This window comes from Halyomorpha halys, unplaced genomic scaffold, assembly GCF_000696795.3.
Source record: "Halyomorpha halys isolate HHAL.00 unplaced genomic scaffold, Hhal_1.1 Scaffold949.1, whole genome shotgun sequence".
Taxonomy (NCBI): Eukaryota; Metazoa; Arthropoda; class Insecta; order Hemiptera; family Pentatomidae; genus Halyomorpha; species Halyomorpha halys.
Window position 1 is genome coordinate 257,936 of NW_027109590.1, and position 20,809 is coordinate 278,744.

At 31.6% G+C, this 20,809-nt stretch overlaps 1 protein-coding gene across 16 annotated transcripts in view; it reads right to left on the reverse strand.

The window, feature by feature from the left end:
- Window positions 1–20,809, reverse strand: part of OtopLa (Otopetrin-like a) — a 331,346-nt gene that overhangs the window by 42,209 nt on the left and 268,328 nt on the right. The window contains exons 1-2 of one of the 16 annotated variants that reach the window (XM_014431194.3): window positions 19,712–19,796; window positions 12,353–12,519 (exon numbers count right to left, since the gene is read on the reverse strand). The exons of the other annotated variants lie outside the window; for them this stretch is intronic. Of the exons in view, the coding sequence (XP_014286680.1) occupies window positions 12,353–12,513 (161 nt within the window). The 5' untranslated portion in view covers window positions 12,514–12,519; window positions 19,712–19,796. Of the gene's footprint in view, window positions 1–12,352; window positions 12,520–19,711; window positions 19,797–20,809 lie in introns of those variants that run through there. 16 annotated transcript variants of the gene reach the window in all.

The following is a 20,809-nucleotide window of genomic DNA, read 5'->3' on the forward strand; positions in this document are numbered from 1 at the left end:
TATATATATATAAAAAATAGAAATATGCCTAGACATGACCTTCTTCAACTGTTTATTGATACCTCCTTTCTTCAATATAGTTTGAACTGTGGTCATGAGTTAAGGCTATCTTAACTTGTTTATCCTATGATAGTATAATCTCTTAGTTTGTTGTACGTTCTACTGATGCCTAACTTTGTGAAACATAGGCGGAACAATTATTAACTACAATATGAGAGACTAAAGGTTGTTTTAGGAATGCTCTAATACTGCGGTTCCCAACCATTTTTTGCACTGCACTCTTCTTGGGCTGAACAAATTTCACAGCACCCTTGCTGGGTTGAAACAGAAGTAATAAAAATGACGGCTCCTTCAGCACCACTACTTAAGTAAAAATATTCCATGTATTTTTAATTTTTGGAGAACTTTGTTATCAGTTCAAATTTCATTATAAAATTGGTAATGAGTGTTAAAAGGGATGAAACTGATATTGATAAGTGGAGTTTAAGAGTAAAGAACGAAGAACCATTAGTAGAAGTATCTCAACTTGACAAGTCTTAACGACGGAAACAAACAAGAAAGAGAAAAGAAGTAAATCAAACAGTTACGAAGTACTTTTAGCAATGCACTTACAAGTTACGAACAAGTGTTCATAGAGTTGTGAACTTATATATGAAGTTTAATGTACGTCTACTTATTTTTATAAAGGTGTTTTAGGGCATAACTTTATATCCATATATAATTATCTATTTAATTTACTACAAAGGATTTTTAGGTGCATAAAATAGAAGACATGTAAATAAAAAGGTTGGTGAATGCCAATGGTTTCTCATTGATGTAAGAAAAGGGAATAACTATTTTCTATTGTAACATACTTTTCTTACACCTATGCTCTTTAAAAAAAAAATCTTTTTAGATGAGATATTTAGTTAGAAGATATTTCAGGTAAAATAAGTGCAATTAAAGAAAAGACCTAACTTTGAGTTCAAGGAGCATAGGTTGACGGCACTAAGTACGAAAAAAAAGAAGATAATTACAGTTATTGGACAAAAGTTCCTGTATGATTGAATAAACAATAAGGTATCACTTTTGTCATCTCCGAAAAAAACAAAAATAAATAATAAAGGTTTAGCGAACCCGAATGTTTGATGCCGATACCACTATCGTTCTCACATACATCTGTCCAATGACGCCCCTTCAAACCCAAATCTACTAAATCAGTCTTAAACTAATCCTCCCTTCTACGTTTCCTCGTAGGTTCACTGTTTATTAACATTTTAGGGATCCGTTGGCTACTAAGTCCCACAACCTTACAAGACCATGTTATTCCCCGCAATGCTATAACCTCAGTTATATTTACCGGATGCAGTTCCTTCAATTAAGCGTTACTTCGCCTTCTAAATTCTACATTTCTTATCCTTTTGACGGTTAGAATACTTTGCGTAATACTTTATTTTCAAAAACCTTAAGGCGTTGTTCTTTTTAGTGTAGAGATCACGTTTACATCCCTAAAAAACAGTGGGAAGGATAATAGTTTTGTTATTTCGTAACGTTTATGGTTAGAATGCGCGATCTAAGCAGTTTCGAAATTGAAAAATAAAACGGATTTCTTGCCTTTAAAGTCACTTTTATTTCCTCATCAATTTAGTTTTTTCTAGTTACCATCTGACTGTTCAAACGTATGTCCTACTATATCTATGTCACCAAGATTATCTCTTTTTCTATTAGTAACCATGTTTTGTTTTAACCGTATTAATTTCGAGACTTAGTTCTAACCAGAAGATAAAGTTGTATTTAGTTTCATAGATTCCTTGTCCTTATCCAATAATTCCAAACCATCAGCATACCCAAGAACCTGGATTTTAACACCTAAAATCCTTTTCGGTATGCATCAATTTTTTAATAATGTATTCTAATGCTACATTAAATAAGGTGGTAGAGAATTGTTTCGATTTAAACCCTACCAAACCCGGACCTTCTCAGGAAAAAAAAAACTGCTGGCTTATTACAGCGTAGGGTCCCATGGGCGGTGGATGGAGAGATGGTTGGTGGACATTTCTTAAAAGTTCCTCCGGGCTAAGTCCAATGGCCTCGTAGACCAACGATGAGAGCGGTTCCCCACACTGGCAGGAGGATGAGACCTAGGATTAACCTACTCAGACATATTTTGGTATCCGGGTAGGGACTGGATCATAGAGTTCATGGCGCAAGATGAAAATTAGAGATTTAGGGATGTAGAACATAAGAAAAATATTTCAGACTATTCAATGGGGATAAGACCTATCTGATATTAAAGACCATTTAATTGTACATTGACAGAGCGAGTTTAATAAAAATTGTTTTGATTTTTGAGAAAATCAAAAAAATGTGGAAAAAATCTAATAAAGTAGCACTTTCGGTCATCGATTTTATCAAAAAAGTTGCTGTCACATCCCAAGAATATATTCACCATAAATATGTTTTATCAGTTTTGTACGAATTTGAAATCGTTTTTGAGTTAGGCTGTTCAAACAGACACAGACTACTTTGCGAGATTAGTTTCTTTGGGTTCATAGGACCTCAAAACATGTATTTACGTCAAAAATCCGAATTCGAAATTTCGCACGACCGCAATACCTTCCCTTACTGTATATTCCATATACAGGTAAGTGAAAGTAAAAATCACAAAACCAAAATAATTTTTAAGTTGTCAATCTGCCAAAGTGAAATACAACAATAAGAGAATATTTTTCATTACAACAACTAAAGGTTTGGACAAACCAGGCTGGTCATATTGCTTGACAAGTTCCTGTTATCTAATACACTATGAATATTTCTTCAATATTCATGTCTTACAGTGGAGTCATATCCGAGTGATACAATCGTTCTCTCTCGCACTATGATCCTCTACCTACCTCCACCAAGTGGTAGTTTTAAGTACTCTCCTCTCCTGTCGTATTAAACAAGTTGACATCTCCATATAATTTAGGTATGTATTGCTTCTCACCAACAATCCCACAATAGGTATACGTACCCTAATCACCATAATACTTATATTACAACATAATCTCTACATAGCTCTTTAACTATGGTGTATGATATCACGTTTAGTAAAATACTTACTACTACAGAAGATACGTTAGAAGAGTTCATTATATTGTATGAACGATAAGAAAAGAAATTTCAGGTCTAAAATGTGATAGTTCTCTTTGGAGGAAACACTAACATCATTGACCTTGATTTACATTGACATAAAAAAAAAAATTGAACTGTGATTTTTTAAAGTTACTATTATTTATATAAATGGCAGTTTATATATTATTATTTTATCTTTTATAGTTATAGTAATTGTTACGATATACTGAGGAGTATATGGTAGGATGATCAATTTAAATTTAACTATTTCCATTTAATTTACCTACCAATCAAATGTTTCTTCACAGTAAAAATTGATTGTAGTAACGCTGCTATTTTTAATAGAGAATTTATTTATTCATAATAAATAGAAATAAAATTTATTTAAAACTCAAATTTTTTTTTTTTTATCAATATTGTTTTTGTATATTACTATCATCCCTAAGGTAGGAAAGCGTTGTATTGCTGTAGGAAGTGAACAAAAAATTTTGTCCTCAGAATCGAACATTTTCAATCGCACTTTAAGTTTTGAAGAACATGGAGAGGGAAATGTGATTTTTTTTTTTTTATATAGGATATAGTTGCAGGGATGACATTTTATTCCTGTCAATTCAATTCTGTTGATACGATCTGTTTGGTTTTTTGAGTTGATTTCAAGTTTAATGTCTTCAGAACACCACGAGTTAATGGGTAGATCAAGAGAAAACAGTTCTGTGGAATCTACCACATGATGCCTATACATTACAGTTTAATTAAACCATCCGAAATTTTTACCTTGATATAAATGCTACACATTAAAGCTTACTTTTAACTAAATTATCTTTGTTCCTATATTCCTATATCCTATTACTCTAACATAAACTATTAAAAATTAATTAAATAGTCATTGGTTTTGAGTAAGAGTTTCGTTTTTGGATGATTCTAAGTAAAATCTCAAATCTCCACAATAGCAGCTAACAATTATCCAATTACCGATCGCCCACGGAGGCATCAAGAGGACTGCATATCACATAATCACACCATTGCAGACAAAATATAGCGTATAAACAATACAGGTAAGCCAAACAAACCTGTTGAAGTGCGATTTGCTGTCTTAGACCTTTATTGGAGTAATTTACTGCTTGTCAATCCTAATGATCCATGAATTTACGAAAAGCTTTAAATTTTGAGAGATTTAATGAATAATAAATCACAATCAGACTATTTTTAGTAAGTATTTTTTAATTAAAATCTAAATGTTCACTTTTTCCGACCATAAAGCAATAACACTGATCTCATCGTAATAGAAAAAAAAATGAGGTAAATCCTGATCGAAAAAAGAGATGAAGTAAGAAGAAATCGAGATCAGTCTCTATAAGGGCCCCGCTGTCTACCGCTGGAAGTTGCTGGGACTGACGTAATCCTCCAGCTCCAGTGTACAACTCGCTCTGTAGTGATGTTTATTTATTCCCCTCCCTATTAGCCTACTTTAAGACAGCCCAGTTTTCATTTCCTTCCGTTTAAACAAAGATAAAAAAAAACTGCTGCTGAAAAAGAAAATAGTTCTGAAGAGGAACTCAGTCAGAAATTTTTTTCAAAGGCCAATTATCTTTTTCTTCTTGAAAAGATCCCCGGAACTTATTTATTATACTATTTATAGTTTCAAGGATTTCATATTAGTTAATGTTGAAACAGTCCCTAATAAAAATTCTCAGGTCTATAACTAACTAGTTATTTATTGATTCATAAATGGGGATAATTTTCTCCAAAATTATTGGAGTATTGGCTATCTTATCTAGTCCAGTCTTCCAAAGTTCAAAAAAGTTAATTACAAGAAAAAGTCATAGAAGACTTTTCATGCTAATTCTGATTTTCAAGTCTGCTATCTAGCCAGGTTTCGGTTTTACAACGAATATAGAGAAAGAAAAGGTTAAATTTGTTAATTAAACACATAAATATGAAATATTAAGACAAAACATGGACCTGGGTATAGGTATTAAAAAAAAAAAATTATGTCCCCACCGAGTGTTTGAAGAAGCATGAAAAGTACATTCTACTTCCTGTATTTTATTCTATAAAATCTAAACACATATTTTTAGTTACTCTATTAAATAAAAAAAAAGCTATTTTGCATATAGTTTGAATTAATTTTAATATAATAAATATAGCGGAAATTAAATCTGTAATATCTTATAAACCATACTTTTCCCTTAGAGTATAATATTAATGTTATATTAATGAATTATCCATTTATATTATTCAATAACTCAGCGAACCCATAAAATTCACTATTACATATCCCAAGAAAGAAACACACTGGAAAAAGGTAAGGAAGGAAGAGATAAGAAAGAAGCGGAAGACGGAGACCACTTACGACGATGACAGGATAAATAATGGAACAAATTGAATGAATATTAAACTTCCCTCGAGGGCTATCAAGTCGTCTTTCTTTTGCCACGGCTTTCTCTTTAAATATGCCATCTCCTACTTTATTCCTAAACTTGCACAGGACTTCCTCGAATAACTCTTATTCCAGGAATAGTATTTTTTTCTTTGAGTTTACTTGTAAGTCAATTAAGGCGACCTTTGAGGAAATGTAGTAATTTATGGGACATAACGAAATTTCCTGAATAGAAACGAGAATATGAATTTGTAATTTTAGTTCACAAATGCTAAGGTTGGTAATTGTTATAGAATTATTGATGAATAATTAATGTCCAATATTGGCAGATAGTAATATTCCGCCATACAAATTAAGTGAAAACATAGTGGAAGGGACAATGTACAAAATATTTATAACATAAAGTGTAAACAAATTTCCTGAATACAAATAACAGTATTTAGTTCAAATAGTGATGTTGCTTAGCGAACCCGGGGGAAAACCTTGCCATCCTTATTTAATTCTACTTAAATCCATCAAAACCCAAATCCTCGAAATCAGACTATATACCTATGCTACGCTTTGATCAACCCCTGGGATGTTTTCCCGATATTTTCGTTTTAATCACTAAATTATTGATCTGTTTGTTATCCATCACAACAAATTTACACGTCCATTTCATTTCTCACGAAGTTATCACGTGCCCAATTATTTTATTAGATACTGATGCAGTAATTCAAGGTGGAGCTGTGTAGATTTCAAGGTTGACTTGACATTGTTGCTATATTAAATAAACTTTTAGTTACAAGTACACTTTCATGAAATATACAGATAATATAGCAGATATTATACTTATAACTTTATTGAAGAGAGCCAACTAGTTAACGTTAGGAATATATGAGTATTCAAATCTTTTTGTTTTTATTTTTATATATCATTGTTGAAATTTACAACTGTACTTAATAATACATTCTGTAAATTTGATGTAAGATCATAATGAAATGATACAGGCAAGTAAAGAAACTACTCATTGATAAAACTAATAACGTTTTTGAATTAGAAGGTTTCGGGCCATCTTCTTTTCAGGCGCCTTGAGGGTTGTCAGAAATGAAAGAGGAAGTAAGGCTAGAAACTAGAGTGTTTGGGTGGTTAGGAAGTTTATGATGGAAGGAATGATATCTGGTTTGGGCTAGATTGGTTATATATGGAACATTAAGGTCATTATGTATAATTTTATTTGTGATAAAGTAAGGAGCATTGAGTATTTAAGGATATGGATTGTAAGGATTGAATACGAGAGGAGTTCGAAGGTTTAGTGGAGCCCCAAAGCTAAATTCCGTATTTTCAAATAGGGCTTGTCTTATTATTGTCATGTAGATTAGTCTTTTGTAATGAATTGGAAGTTTAGACCATTTGACTAGTAAGTGCTGTGATATTCAGAATCGACGCAGACAGTTTCCTGTCTTTTCAGCCTTGTGTGAGGATTCCAAGTTACGACGAAGAGTAAAGGTGATTGGGTGGGATTTATTATTATCCTCCAATTTTGGTACCATACTTCAAGGATTGTGATATGGGATTGGAGAGTTTGGGATGCAATCAAGCACACATGTGTCATCATACGTGGGGAGGATAATGTTAGGATTGGTTGGGATGTCGGCAGTATAAATTGTGTAGAGGATAGGATCGAGGATACTACCTTGAGGAACACCAGTGGACTGAGAGAAGAAGGCTGAATAGGAACAATTGTGGTTTACTCTGAATAATCTATCAGTGAGAAAAATAAAATGTATGTAGGTAATACACAATATAATCTGATTCAGAATGGAGGAAGATGGTCCGGGTGGCGGTCAATAAAGGTATATAAATAGTAAGAGGAAAGTATTTATTGTTAACCAACGTTTTGCCCCACTTTGCAGGTCTTCGTCGGGGCTGATAAGAATGATGTTCTGTTACCAACTGGGTTTGATATGCTTGTATTAACAAAAGATATGCCTTGTATTAACAAAAGATATCTCAAGATTTTTATCTTGACCATTAATATGACTGATGATTGTTTCTGAAAGAAAAATATAGTAAACATGGTTTCAGATAGATTTAAATGTTTTAGAAGGATAACCGAGAACTGAAAAAAATTGGGTAAGCTAAGTTCTAAGTTCCAAAAACTAAAAAGGAAAATAGTAATATGTTAATTTATTGTTACAAAACTCATACATATACACACTGAAGTGCTAAGTTTATATTTTATTGTGTATCTAGCACGAGTAGAAAAAAAAAAAAAAAAAAGTATATATATATATATATACACATCAACTAGTAACAAAAAATATAATAAAAAAGTCTATTAAATTTTTTTTTCTCGATTCAACCAAGTATCCGTAATTTAACGGGCTGTAAGTAATGCCTACATGCTCACCACGAAAAGGTTCTCAAAAGTATTTAAACTCCTCACGACTCTTGAGTTTGAGTGCAGCGTTAGAAGAGAAAGAGATGTATCATTACGGAATGATAGAGAGATTTTCAGCAACAAGGAAGTGGCTCCATTTCGAAAAACTCCCAACTTCAGTTTTTGTGATACTTCTCTTCTTCTATTTTTTTCAATATATACGTATCAGGGCATTATAAATTACACTGGTTCATCGAAAACACGCAATCCACTACTGGAGCACGAAACTTAAAAGACTAGAACTGCCTCCTTACTCCACAAACATTTAAACTAACATCAAATTTGAAAAATAGAAAAATAAATATTTAAAGTAAAATATTAAAAAGAAATAGTTTAAGTCATTGCGAAACTCGGTATCCATCCTATTCTTTAATTACTGTAGATAAAATCTAAAATTTAAAATTACAGTTGTAAATAACGGTTGTTCTGAGGTATTTCAGGGGCATTGCCATTACATCTTGGTACAGGAGGTTTTCAAGGGCCAGAGGATGGGTGTAGATCGGTGGAGTATAGTCTACGGGCAATGTAAAGCACAAAGAATTAGTTGATAATGTCCCAATATTTTCAACATCTATGCTAAGAAAGAGCACATTGCGGTCAACATATAAAAAAAAATCAATTTCTCAGTTTTAAAAGTATTCTTGTAAAATGTTCTTCGTAATGAAGTAGTAGTATTTACTTAATAGCACAAAATATAAAGAATGAATTTTCGATAATGTTCAGAATCTTTTTAATATCGACATACTGTTTTGGAAAGGAAGTCTTAATTCGTTATAATCTATCCTATGGGACCAGACGCGCGGCCAAATGGCATAAAATTGGCTCTAGTTCTGAAAAATATGTGTCTTGGAGAACAGTTTAATCTTGAAAGCCGAATAGTGAATAATGGTAAGGTTATTTTTCTGCGATGTACAATTTCATGAACATAGATAAAGAATGTTTATTTCAGGATTCATAATATTTTAAGTATTGTGATTTAAAATGCTTATCAGTTCATTGTTTATTTTTCTCTTCAATTTAGGAGTGGATTGCTAGTAATTCAAACCCACATTAGATGATCTTAAAATGTATCTCCTCAAGAGACTTAAGATAGTGGCGTATTCTGTTTGTAATAAATAAAATGAATTTAAATACTACCACGTTGCTTGGCAATTCTTTTCTCTCACTTCTTCAACAAACTGTATCTGTTTTTATTTTGTTTCGTGGAGTATTTTTTTTACTTCTCAATTCCTTCCATCTTGTGATCTTTAGGGAGCTTAATTCATTAGCCAGGTTGTCACATGTATGACATGTTCAAACGTTGGCAGAAATCACGCTAACAAAATAAGTGCTAGGTATAACTAAATATCGCTGGTGGACTCAATTGTAAACTCAAAACACAATTGTGGACTTAATGAAATTGACATTATCGTCTTGGCGGGTTCCAAAAATATATTTACATGAGGATTATAAATCGGCCTATTTGCACAAAAAAATCACCATGAAAAGAATATTTAAATACTATTATGTCGATTTACAAACATATAGTAAATGCATTTGTCCCCTACCCAAAAAAGTCAATTTAAATTTTTTTTTATAGTTGCGTCATTATTTTTTTACACTTGCGGAGCAGCGATATTTGGTTATGCCTAACACTTATTTTTTTGGTCTGATTTCTGCCAATGTTTGAACGTGTCATATATGTTAACATGTGACAACCTGGCTAAGGAATTAAGACGGCTGCCTAAAGACGATCACAAAATGGGAGGAATTGCAAAGTAAAAAAAAATCCACGAAATATCCTTTAAATATATAAATATCCTTTAAAGTATTTAAATCTAATACCAATTAATGAATTTAACTGTATTGAGTAAAACAGAAAGTCAGAAGATGTGATGTAAGAATCACTTTCTCTAATCTTGTCTTAGAGGACGGAAATACCTCCTCAGGATCTCGAGGGTCTGAGATGAAGGAGGAAATGAAGATGATAAACCTTGAGGTTTCCTTCGTTTACTTTTGAGCTTTTCATCGAACGATAGCATTCTGGAGTCTGAATGCGGTTTCTTCAAATCTCATCACAAAACGTGACATCGATATCAAAAGCAGTTCTTAATTCTTAATACCCATAATAAACATATCATAAATAACATAAAATTATAATTAAATAGAAGGCAAACAAGAGGATTGTGACAGTGGTCAGCCTTATATGATGAAAAGACACTCCTTTAAAAAATATAAAATGAAGACGAAAAAGATCCAAGTTTGATATTCTATAAAAGGAGTGGAAAATGAAAATAAGCAATAACTATTGTACTAAAATAAAAAAATATTCTGGATTTTCTTTTTATGAAATTGATTATATTAATTTTCTTAATTGTTGGGGTGAAAAAAACTACCTAAAATAAAAATTATAATTCTTAATTGAAATATTTCATAAATAATGAATAAATTAATAGAGAAAACCAAATATATTTATAACGGTAACTAAAGTTAATAATATTCCAATGGTTGAGAAACACCCATACATGTGGTTATTCATTTCTTATGTCTAATTTTGAGCTGTCTATGCTGTCAATTTTTATGAAATTCAAAATGCTAAGAAAATTCTGTCATGTATGAATTGGTACTTTTTAATATTTATATAAAGATCTAGATAGTGTGAAGTGGATTTTCTCAGGTTTTAATTTTGTTACATAGGATCTTCATATATACTAAATCAGATCATAGGAATATTTCAAAAGTGATACATTAATTTTAGTGTCTTCAGTTCTTGTTAGCAAATCAATGGACTATTAGAAATCTTAACGACTTGGATACTTACGAATGTCCAGTAATTAACTCCTCATTCTTAGAAATCTGTTGTTCATCAACATTTTGAAACCAGGAATGTTGAACCATTCAAGTACATTATGCGTATCGAGAATCCTTAACATATTTTATAAATTAAGAAAATCAACACGTAATTTCACCAGTTGGTACCAACAAGATTCTGACCTGAGCATCTGATGATTTCTGGTTCATATAATTTTTTTTTTGTACCAATCTTGGTATTTCAGTTCCAACATGGCATCAAATGCGTAAATTTGTCATGACTACAAATGTGTTTATGATGTTTTATAAATTATAGTCTGACGCTTTAGGCAAATGCCAAGTTGTTTATGAAATAATTTATCGATAAGTTGTGATAACACATATTATTATATTGCGGTAAAATAATTAAAATACTTACTTTAATTTTGAGAATTCATACACTAACATGCTTTCAAAAAAATTGACTCAGGCTGTAGAATGTGACTGCCACATTCCTAAGCAGAGTGGGGCAAAAGGTAATTGCAATTATAATTAAAATTATTTTACAATTACTGTCCTTTGAAACTAGGAAATGAAATTGAATTGTTATTAGTAATTTCAACTACTCAACAAACCACTTCAATTTAAATAATAATCCGAAATTACAATTACTAGTTGAACCAATGAAATAGCAATTAAATATGACAATAATTAGTAATAGCAAATACTTTTTGCCCAACACTGTTCCAACGCTCCACCTTTTTGCTCATAATATTGGTAATACTTATGAAGAACTACAAAGTATAATATACAACATGGATCCTGAAAACTATCATATTTTTAAAAATATATGATCCTAAATTTAAAGAAACATCAATAAATAGTTCATAAGTAATAATTATGCTTAGCGAAAGTTAACAAATTTTCTAATATGCTTCATTCCAAAAATTTGTTTATTTTTCTTCCAAACTAAGTATCAAGGATATTGTGACAATCAAAAATTAAAATGAAATTAAAATCTATAATAACTTTTAAAAATAAAAATATTTCAAAAGTAGCATTTGTTAGTCGTACTGGTGAACTGAAATCTAGTCGTAGTCTTGTTCATTTCAACAGTTTGTATATCGTGCGCTTCGGAGTCCTTTAAAAGTTTTATAAATGAAATTGTATGAATAAATACTAGTATATACAACTTTTGTGTTTTATAAAACAATAGCAACACGCAACAACATAAAGTTGTGTTGTACTTAAGTCGTATCTTAGGTTTCGGACGTGCATCCTTGATATGACACCCATATTTAAAGTAAAACCACCCTTACATAAAAATACTACATAGTACATAAAATACAAAAATAAGTACATAAAAATATTACCTTTATGTGTATACCTTAGTATAATATTACTTTTAAATACACATACATTACATTAAGCTAATTATATAATTCTCCAAATTGCTTTTGAAAGATTTTTCATAAATATGAAATTTGAAAAAAGAACACTGAAACAAAGGTTTGACAAGAAGTGAATTTATTTATTTATTTTTTTCTATTTTTTAAAAAGCAACAGTAAACATAACGAATTAAAATCTTTCATGCGACAGATGAACAAAGAGAGAGGTAATTATAGAAATTACCTATGTTTCACTTTGAATAGTTTGATAAAGCACACAAGATAAGATTAAGTAGTACCTTTTAGGTTCCGGATGTGCATCCTTGGGTTTTTTCTTGAGCTCCATCTCCTTGTTGGTAACGTTATTCCTCTCCGGCGTGAGGTCGGAGGAGTGCGGCCTGCCGACTGGGAGGGTGGCCATATTGTCCACCTCTACGGTGGCTACCTTCACCTCACCCATCGGGTTCTAGGGACAGTGGGGTGTCACTCTTTGGTCCCGAGAGGACTCTGGCAAAGATGGGTAGCGAAAGTAGGAAGAGATAAAAGCAAAAATGATGGAACTGTTCGAAAATCGTAAGCAACCGAATAAAACTATTGTTGGTACAATAAGAAGAAATCCTTCAGATCCAAAACTGGTCTTTTCAGTGATTCAATTAAACTTAATAGTACTTTTAATCAAAAATGAAGGATAATATGTGCAGAAAACAGAGCGACCTACTGAAATACGATAATCACTACGTAGTTCACAGATATTCCTTCCCTAAAGAACACCTTTAAAAAACCCATAATCGTCCTAGACGTAGGTAACATCCAAAAAGAATTAAATTGAATATTAAACGTGAGCAAAACATAATTATTTAGTGTTTATAGGATAACATTATTCTCTTATATTTATCTTAAATATTTTTAAAATCAATCAAAAATTATCAAATCTTATTAATTTTATAGCTTGATATAAACTCTGGATAGTTAAAAAAAAAAGAAATAACATGGTCACTAATTTAAGAAATTCTGGGTCCAGAGAATTTCAGAACATAATTCTATCTGTAATATCATCACTTTCCACTTTCTCGTAGGAGCTGAGGCAAAGGGACTATCTGGAGCTGCCCGGACTATGAGCAAGGTGTACCAGATTTCGAATTTTGGTTCATTTTAAAAAATTGGTGGTCTCGTTTTAGTACCAAAAAGTTGTGTGTTTTCTGTCATTTTTCCGGCTGAGACTATAATAATGATGGAACATTATCACACACAACCTGCCTATAGCTCGGATTAGGCATCACTACGTGATGATATTTGGCCAAAAGGCTGCTAAGCTCTGATGAGGTGAAAATGAGGTTTAACACTTTCTCAAGAAGATGATGGTGAGTTGGCACCCTATATATTTACATAAGCATTTACTGCATATGCAAAAATGCAGTGATTCTACTGAAAAAACATCAGGTGAGGTGCTTTCACTCGTCAATTTTAATTTGAAATGAATACTTTTCTACGTACGACTTTATACGTCAAATATTATTTTTTTTAGAATCATTGGACTTTCCAACAGCACATAATATGCCTATATGTCTATATGTCCGGAAATATGTTTTCAACTCGGAAAAAAACAAAACATTTTTCCATTATATCCTTAGGTTAATTATCCAAACTTACACAGTTTATATTTAATACATTTTAATTACTAATAAAAATATGAGATTGTTAATTATTTAAAACGAATAAAATTAAAAATACTTCAGAGGGAACCATTTTGAAAATTCGGCATTAAACTCCTGTAAGAATATTTTAAAAAGCTTTGTCAGTATACATCGAATTTAAGCAAAATAATTAAAGCTCTATTCGAGAGAGTAAAAAAAAAAAATGAAAAATCTAGTATATAAATTGGTACTTCGTCAGGCAATTCTATATACCCGTCTCAAATTTGTAATTTCAGTTTCGCACGACATGAACTAGACCAAAACACACGCGAACACCATTTTGTGAGACATGGTTATTTGGACTCCTTGGGAACCTTTAAACGCATATTTCCATCGAAAATTGTAATTTGAACATTCTTATTTTAAGGAACATTCAATAATACATCACGAAATTATCTACCCACAGCATTCAATTAGCAATTGTCAGATAAAGCGGGGGATTATTAATAATTGAAGACAGTCATAAATATGTGAAAATGGTATTATTTTAAGATGATATGTATGCTTAATACATAAAACTGCAGACCTACCAGGCAACATTTTTTTTTCCAAAAATAAAAGACTGTTGGTGCGACACCTTAGAGGAATATCTATTTTTTTTCTTTAAAATTTCTGTTGAGTGAGACGCTCCATCCTAATTTCGGGGAAAATGTTTAAGGGATTTTTGGGGACTATTAACTTGGAAACTGCCAAGCGTTAAGCCTCTATATTAAGGTTTACATTTTAGGAAATGAACTAAATCCACTTGATGAGATTTTAGAAAATATTGTCTTATAAAATAAATATGTTAGTGTTTTTCTTGAACGAAATGGAAGGAAGGTGGCATGCTGAAGTGGGAAAAATGGATTTTTATTGCCAATTCGATTCAAAAAAATCACATAAAGTGATTAAGTAAGCGTGCCAACCAAACTTGGGGTGGCTCCTTAATTCGGTCAGGTGTTAGTCTGGTGGTTTTACTGATTGTATGCCCTTTGATAGCTGATAAACAGTATTGCTACAAATTTAAGCTATATTGAAATTATCTTAAATACTCAAGTAACCATTTTCGATTTCATCCACGACGAAATCGTGCTGGAATAATATATATATCTAAAATTTAAAAAAAAAATACTAATAAAAATATTTGATTTAGAAAAATTATCATTTGGTTATGCACAAAAGTAAACCCTTATGCCATAAGCCAGTAGGCCCGGATTCCAAAAGTGAAGGAGAACTGATATAAAAAAAAATTAGACAACCTAAATTATTGTTAATACTAATAACAATGGTGCATTTAAAAAAAAGATAAAAAATGCATTATTGTTGCTTAAGACGAACTGAGGGAGAAATTGTTTTAAAATATTGGCATGTTCAATACATTATTGGTACCAATTGATCAAGTCATACGTTGTGTTACCTACGTCCGGGATAATCCAGGACTGTAAAGGATGATATAATACTTAGAACCACCCGACTGAGTGGTGATGATAAAATAATTTGGTAATGAGTGGATAATTTCTTATGTATAAGTAGACAAGCTACTATGGTAATGGTCCTTTAATTTTAGAAGTTTTATGATAGAAAACCAAAAAAAATTAATAAATCATTTATTTTCATTTTTTTTTTTTTATGGATAGGATAATATCTCTCTTCACCCTATCCCTTTCCCAAGCTGTCCTGGACTTAACAATTTGTAGTAACTCTAGTCAAACGGGACATTGACTCAGGAAGCCTCAACCGGAAAACCTATTTTCCGATTCTTTTATCTACATCCCAAGAAATCCTGTTAGATGAAACAATAGCTTGTTTTTCCCACAACCCGAGAAGCCTTGAAAAAAATCACTATGTACTGTGTTAATAACCTCTGGTTTTTTTTGTTGTTTTTCTTTCTCGGAAAAATTTAAGCGCATAACTTTCTAAAGGAAGCGAAGTTGGAAGAACTCAATTAAGATTTCATTACTTTTTAATTTGTTCAATCTATTTTCATTCATTAAGAGTCCGATTTTTTCCATCATTTTTGCCTTCCTCCATAATATTCACTACTTCTCTTCTACACAGACTGAGGAGATTCACATGTAAACTTTCAATTGTAATGAGCATCAATATACGAATTTGAATTTTAAATAAAAATTAAATTAATTCGTATTTTTTACGTATGGCTTTCGTAGCTTTCATTATTATCCATTATGTAATAATGCATAGAATAGAAAATTTAAGCAAAAACAAACCTATAAAATAATAGTTGATATAATTATAATGACGACATATTGTAACAGGTTATGAGTTTGATAACCATGCATAATATGGTGGAGAAAAAGCAAGAGAACATTTTTACTAAAGAGATAGGTGTAGTGCACAGCTAAGCCTTATTTTATAAAATTTAAATTTAGGTATTTTCTAGTAATTAAACCACTATTGTTCAACAACTCTGATAATTAGAAAAAGGGAAAATAACAATAAATAAAAAATAAAATTTCTTGTTTCATGGAGGATTCTAATCATTACCGGAACCTACAGCTCTACAGCGGAACGATCTGGCAACAGCTTGCTGAGGGAAACATGGTAAGAAACAGGGGACATGGGCAAGCCTTGCATACTAATACCATTAAGCGGTGACCTGATTATTTAAACTATCAAATTATCTTGATTGTAATTATTTAGGCAGCTTAATAAACTGGCAAGACTCTGTAGAGGATAATTAATTATTATGATGACACCGATAAGGAGTATATTAGTGGTAATTAATTAATTATTAGAAAATGACAGTTTTCTTATCATTAATGATTTATGAGTAAAATATCTTATGTACAATGGAGGAATTCAGTTAATCATAACTCAGAAATAAGATTTTGAATTTTGCGTAAAATTTTGGAAAAGGTAGTTTGTGATTTTAGAAACACGATTTTTTTTACATTTAAGACTTCACCTCATCTAAGTGCATACTTATTAAAATAAATATAATCAGACAATACAATTTTTGCAAGTATTTCAGTAAATAATCGATTTTCAGTAAATGGGACGGAAAATTTTGAGGAATGTAATATTCATCTCGACTACAAATTTTTTAAAGGTATTAAAATTAAAATTGCAAAAAAATATATAATTTTCTTAATTAAACATATTAAAACAAGTTTGTCGTCTCTGAAGCTAACGTTAGAAAAACAACAGGGCAGAAAAAAAATTTAATTAAAATTTATGTTACAATTAGAAACTTAAATTAATATAACTTTGTTTTCAACGAAAATTTTTTGACGTTGGATTGAATGAAGCTTCCTTATAAGTGGTGATTCATAGAGTTTTAGAAAAATAAAATTCAAATCTTTATATTTATAAAAACAATAGTAATTGCGAAGGTAGGATAAGTTATTTTTTCATCAAAAAATTCATTTCCATAATTTTACTAGTTTTATCTTATCTAACTTCTGCATCACATGAAAAGCCAGTTTAAGGGTTGAAATAGAGGCCATAATAGCTGAGCACGTTGGTTCCAGAGCGAGTTCGATTCCCGCATGAGGTTATTAATATTTGTTTCCAGACGCAACCATGTTATGAGTCCTAACACTCCCTGATTGGGGAAGGTGCCAAAAACTCTTAGTCAGTACTCGGAGGAGGTATGTTAAATCATGACCTCCGTCAAAGTTAGAACGATCCAGTTCAAAGCTATTAAATATTATCCATTTCAAGATTGAGAATGGGATACCTCTATGGGTTTAAAATAGAAATTATCTTTTATTTATTACTTTTTATTTGGCTAAAATCCTCCAATGAGAACCTATGTATCTCAGAGAGGGAAAGGCAAGATGCATATACATACGAAATATATGTAAACCAACCCAAATGGGAATCGAACCCACAACCTTCAGAGGTCTTGCCAAAACATCTTCAGACATCCTATTTTATAATAGGATGATGATTATAATGATAACTTATGTTATCATTACCCACTAGATCAATCAGTGCCTGATTACCTTGTTGCAATATCTAGTACTATTTGCATTACCAATACTTATTTGAATATCTAAACAACCACATGTAGAAAAGTGGTGATTGTAGACAGAATACCTTTTAGAAATTTCCTTTCAGAAATAATTATTTTATGAACTAGGGATTGAATGACATAGAGGTTAATTTTGATGAGTAGATCAGTTTTTGAATAACATCAGATTAGATACATTTATGCATATTTAATTTACAGAAATAGGCTTTTTATATGATATAGCCAGATAAAATCTAGTTCTTCATCAGAATAATCAGAATTATATTAAATTTATGAATAATAAATTAATTTATTTAAACCAATAACCTGAGTTCTGGATATCGTGTTTAGTTCATTAAGATCTTTTAGGAGTTACGGAAAGTCGTAGAGATTGAGAAAATGAGGGGAAAATCCACCGTATCCAAACATAACTGACACAAGTGTTGAGGTTGAGGTAGGTGTCAGCCAATTCATCAATGACTCCATAAAAGTAATATAATTATCATTCTTCCCCTTACATTTTTATTTATTTACATAACTTAATTTAAATTACATTATTTAATTACATATCCATGAAAAGTTAAAAACATGAAATCTCTTTAATTTAGATTGAACATTTAAACTGTTAACTATGTCTAAAACATGGGTATAACTCGGAAAATGTAGAGAGATGTAATATTCAACTTGACTAGAAAATTTTTAGGGATATATAAAATTAAAATTATATAAAATATTTAATTGAATATATGAAAACAAGTTGGTTATCTCTGAAGCTAACGTTAAAAAAAACCATAGGAAAGTAAAAAAAATATGATTCCCTCCAAATTTAATTAAAATTTATGGTCCTATTAAAAACTTTATAATCTTCTTTTTAACGGCATTAAATTAAACGTTTTTTTTTCGTTTGAGATGAGGTCATAATTACAGTTGTCATTGTCTTCTTATTTTTTATTTTCTCTGGTGGATTAATAATGAAATGAGCTAAGATATTGTCAACAAAGAAAATTAAAATTAAAAAAGTACAAGAAAATTGAAAGTTTACATGGTTTATTATATCCAAGATAAATAATATTAGCACTAAATAATACTGTTAAATAGCAATCAAGTGTTGTCTCTGGTCCAACATCGCCAATGTCCGTTATGGGGTAACAGTAAGTAGCACTTCCAATTTAATACAAATTTATTTTCGAATCGAATAAACCTTTATGAGCCTCGAGTAAAATCAGGAAGACATGTTCACTATCATATACGTATATCAAAAACCAAAGAACGAGACAAAACAAATACGGAAGCTTGCCGTGAGAATGAATATACCCTTCGAGCCACCATGTTTGTTAATCTCTTCAACGCCCCGATTTCCCTATCAATCTGCTTTTGTTACTGTTTAGAGCTCTGCGGGATATTGCAGATATTCGTTGGAAAGTGTACTCATTTTTCAGGAATGCGATAAAGGGATGTCGTGTTTACATGACCGGTATAACAAATCTCTGTTCGAGTAATATCAAAAAAGATAAATAAATAAGCAAATGGGAGAGCAGCAAATAAAACCGAAAACGTATACAAATAAATCTGTCTGATTTATTTATTTTTTTAAAATAAGAACTGTTATTTTAAATTATAAACAAAGTTTATTTGTAAACCACCGATCCTAGAATATTTCTTTTGTGAAAGTAAAAAGCGTGTTCATCGAAGAAAGAGCTGGAAAGTTTGAATTTAGTAAACACATCAAAAGTACGTCACAGTAAACTGTCAAGTTTTATGATTAGCGAATAACGGACGATTTTTCACTCCCCATCACGAATAAAAAAGGTGCATGTTACCAGTTTTATGAGGAATCCAAGAGAACGTATTCACGAGTTTGTTGACTAGTGTTTTACGCGTGAGTGAAGGGCGTGTTGTTTATTGTTGTTGTTGACAACTTGGCCCCCGATGCACAACTCATGTTTACGTCCGCCGTCAGGTAGGTCGAGGTCGCTACTGCTAGTCATTAGTGCTACGGAAGGGGATACCTCCAAGAGCGGTACCTCGGCGAAGACCTGGCACTGCGGAGGACGATAGCTAGTACGGAAGGCGGGCGAACGACTGAGCGGGAAAGGAGTCCCGGGACCTAGTCACGTGACGTTGGGGCTGGTTCCTATTGGCTGGCGGGGACGAGCCCCAGGGATGCTGTGTATTGAGCTGCTCCCACCCCGGCCACCGCCCTCCCCGCCGCTGTCGTCCTTAGGTCAGTCCTGAAGGATCTCTTCCTGGATCCTCTGTCCTGTCAAGGGTCGAGGGGGAAGGATTTATCGCACTACGTTACAATAAGTCCAACCAAAATGTTCGTAATAATATCCTAATTCGGAAAAGGAGAAACTACAGTAACATTTCCTAGATTATCTAAAGATTATATAAAATGCATTAAATAAATTATTTCGATTCCACTACCAACTGAAGATATTTTATGTATTCTTATATGTATTAATTTTTGATTAAAGCATTTGAAAGAGAAAATAATATTTTTTGAATTAAAGTAATGTGACATATTATATATTTATTTCTATCTAGATCATAAATTCCTTATGAGCTTATAGCAATTAGCGACCCCCTTCGCGGCTCAAATACATAAAGTATGCAAAGATTTAACCTAATACTTTCAGTAATGAATCTCAGATATTTCAAATATTTATTTTAAGAGAATAAATGCATTTATAATACTTCGGAATAAGTTATTTTTCGAATTTAGGCGTCTCCATTTTCTAGGTATATTGATATTTATATTTCACCGTTCCTGGCTTTGTGATATTAGAAATAATGCCTTCCTCAATAAAAGCTATATTAATGTAAAAACGAATTTTCAAATCTTCAAGTAGTTCCTGATATCACTGCGTTTAAACAAATAAACTCTTAATCATCAGGGAATACTGTATTTATCGGATTTAATCATTGCTACGGAAAGTTTGGTATAGATTAGTTCAGCAATTTGTAAGTGATTACAAACGAAAGAAAAGAATTTCTTTTATAACTTAAAAATATACATAATATTGTATTAATTTTCACACCATTGTGTGTTTGACTATCCTCAGGCCACTGCTGATGTACGGCTGTGAAGTCTGGGGAGCGGCATC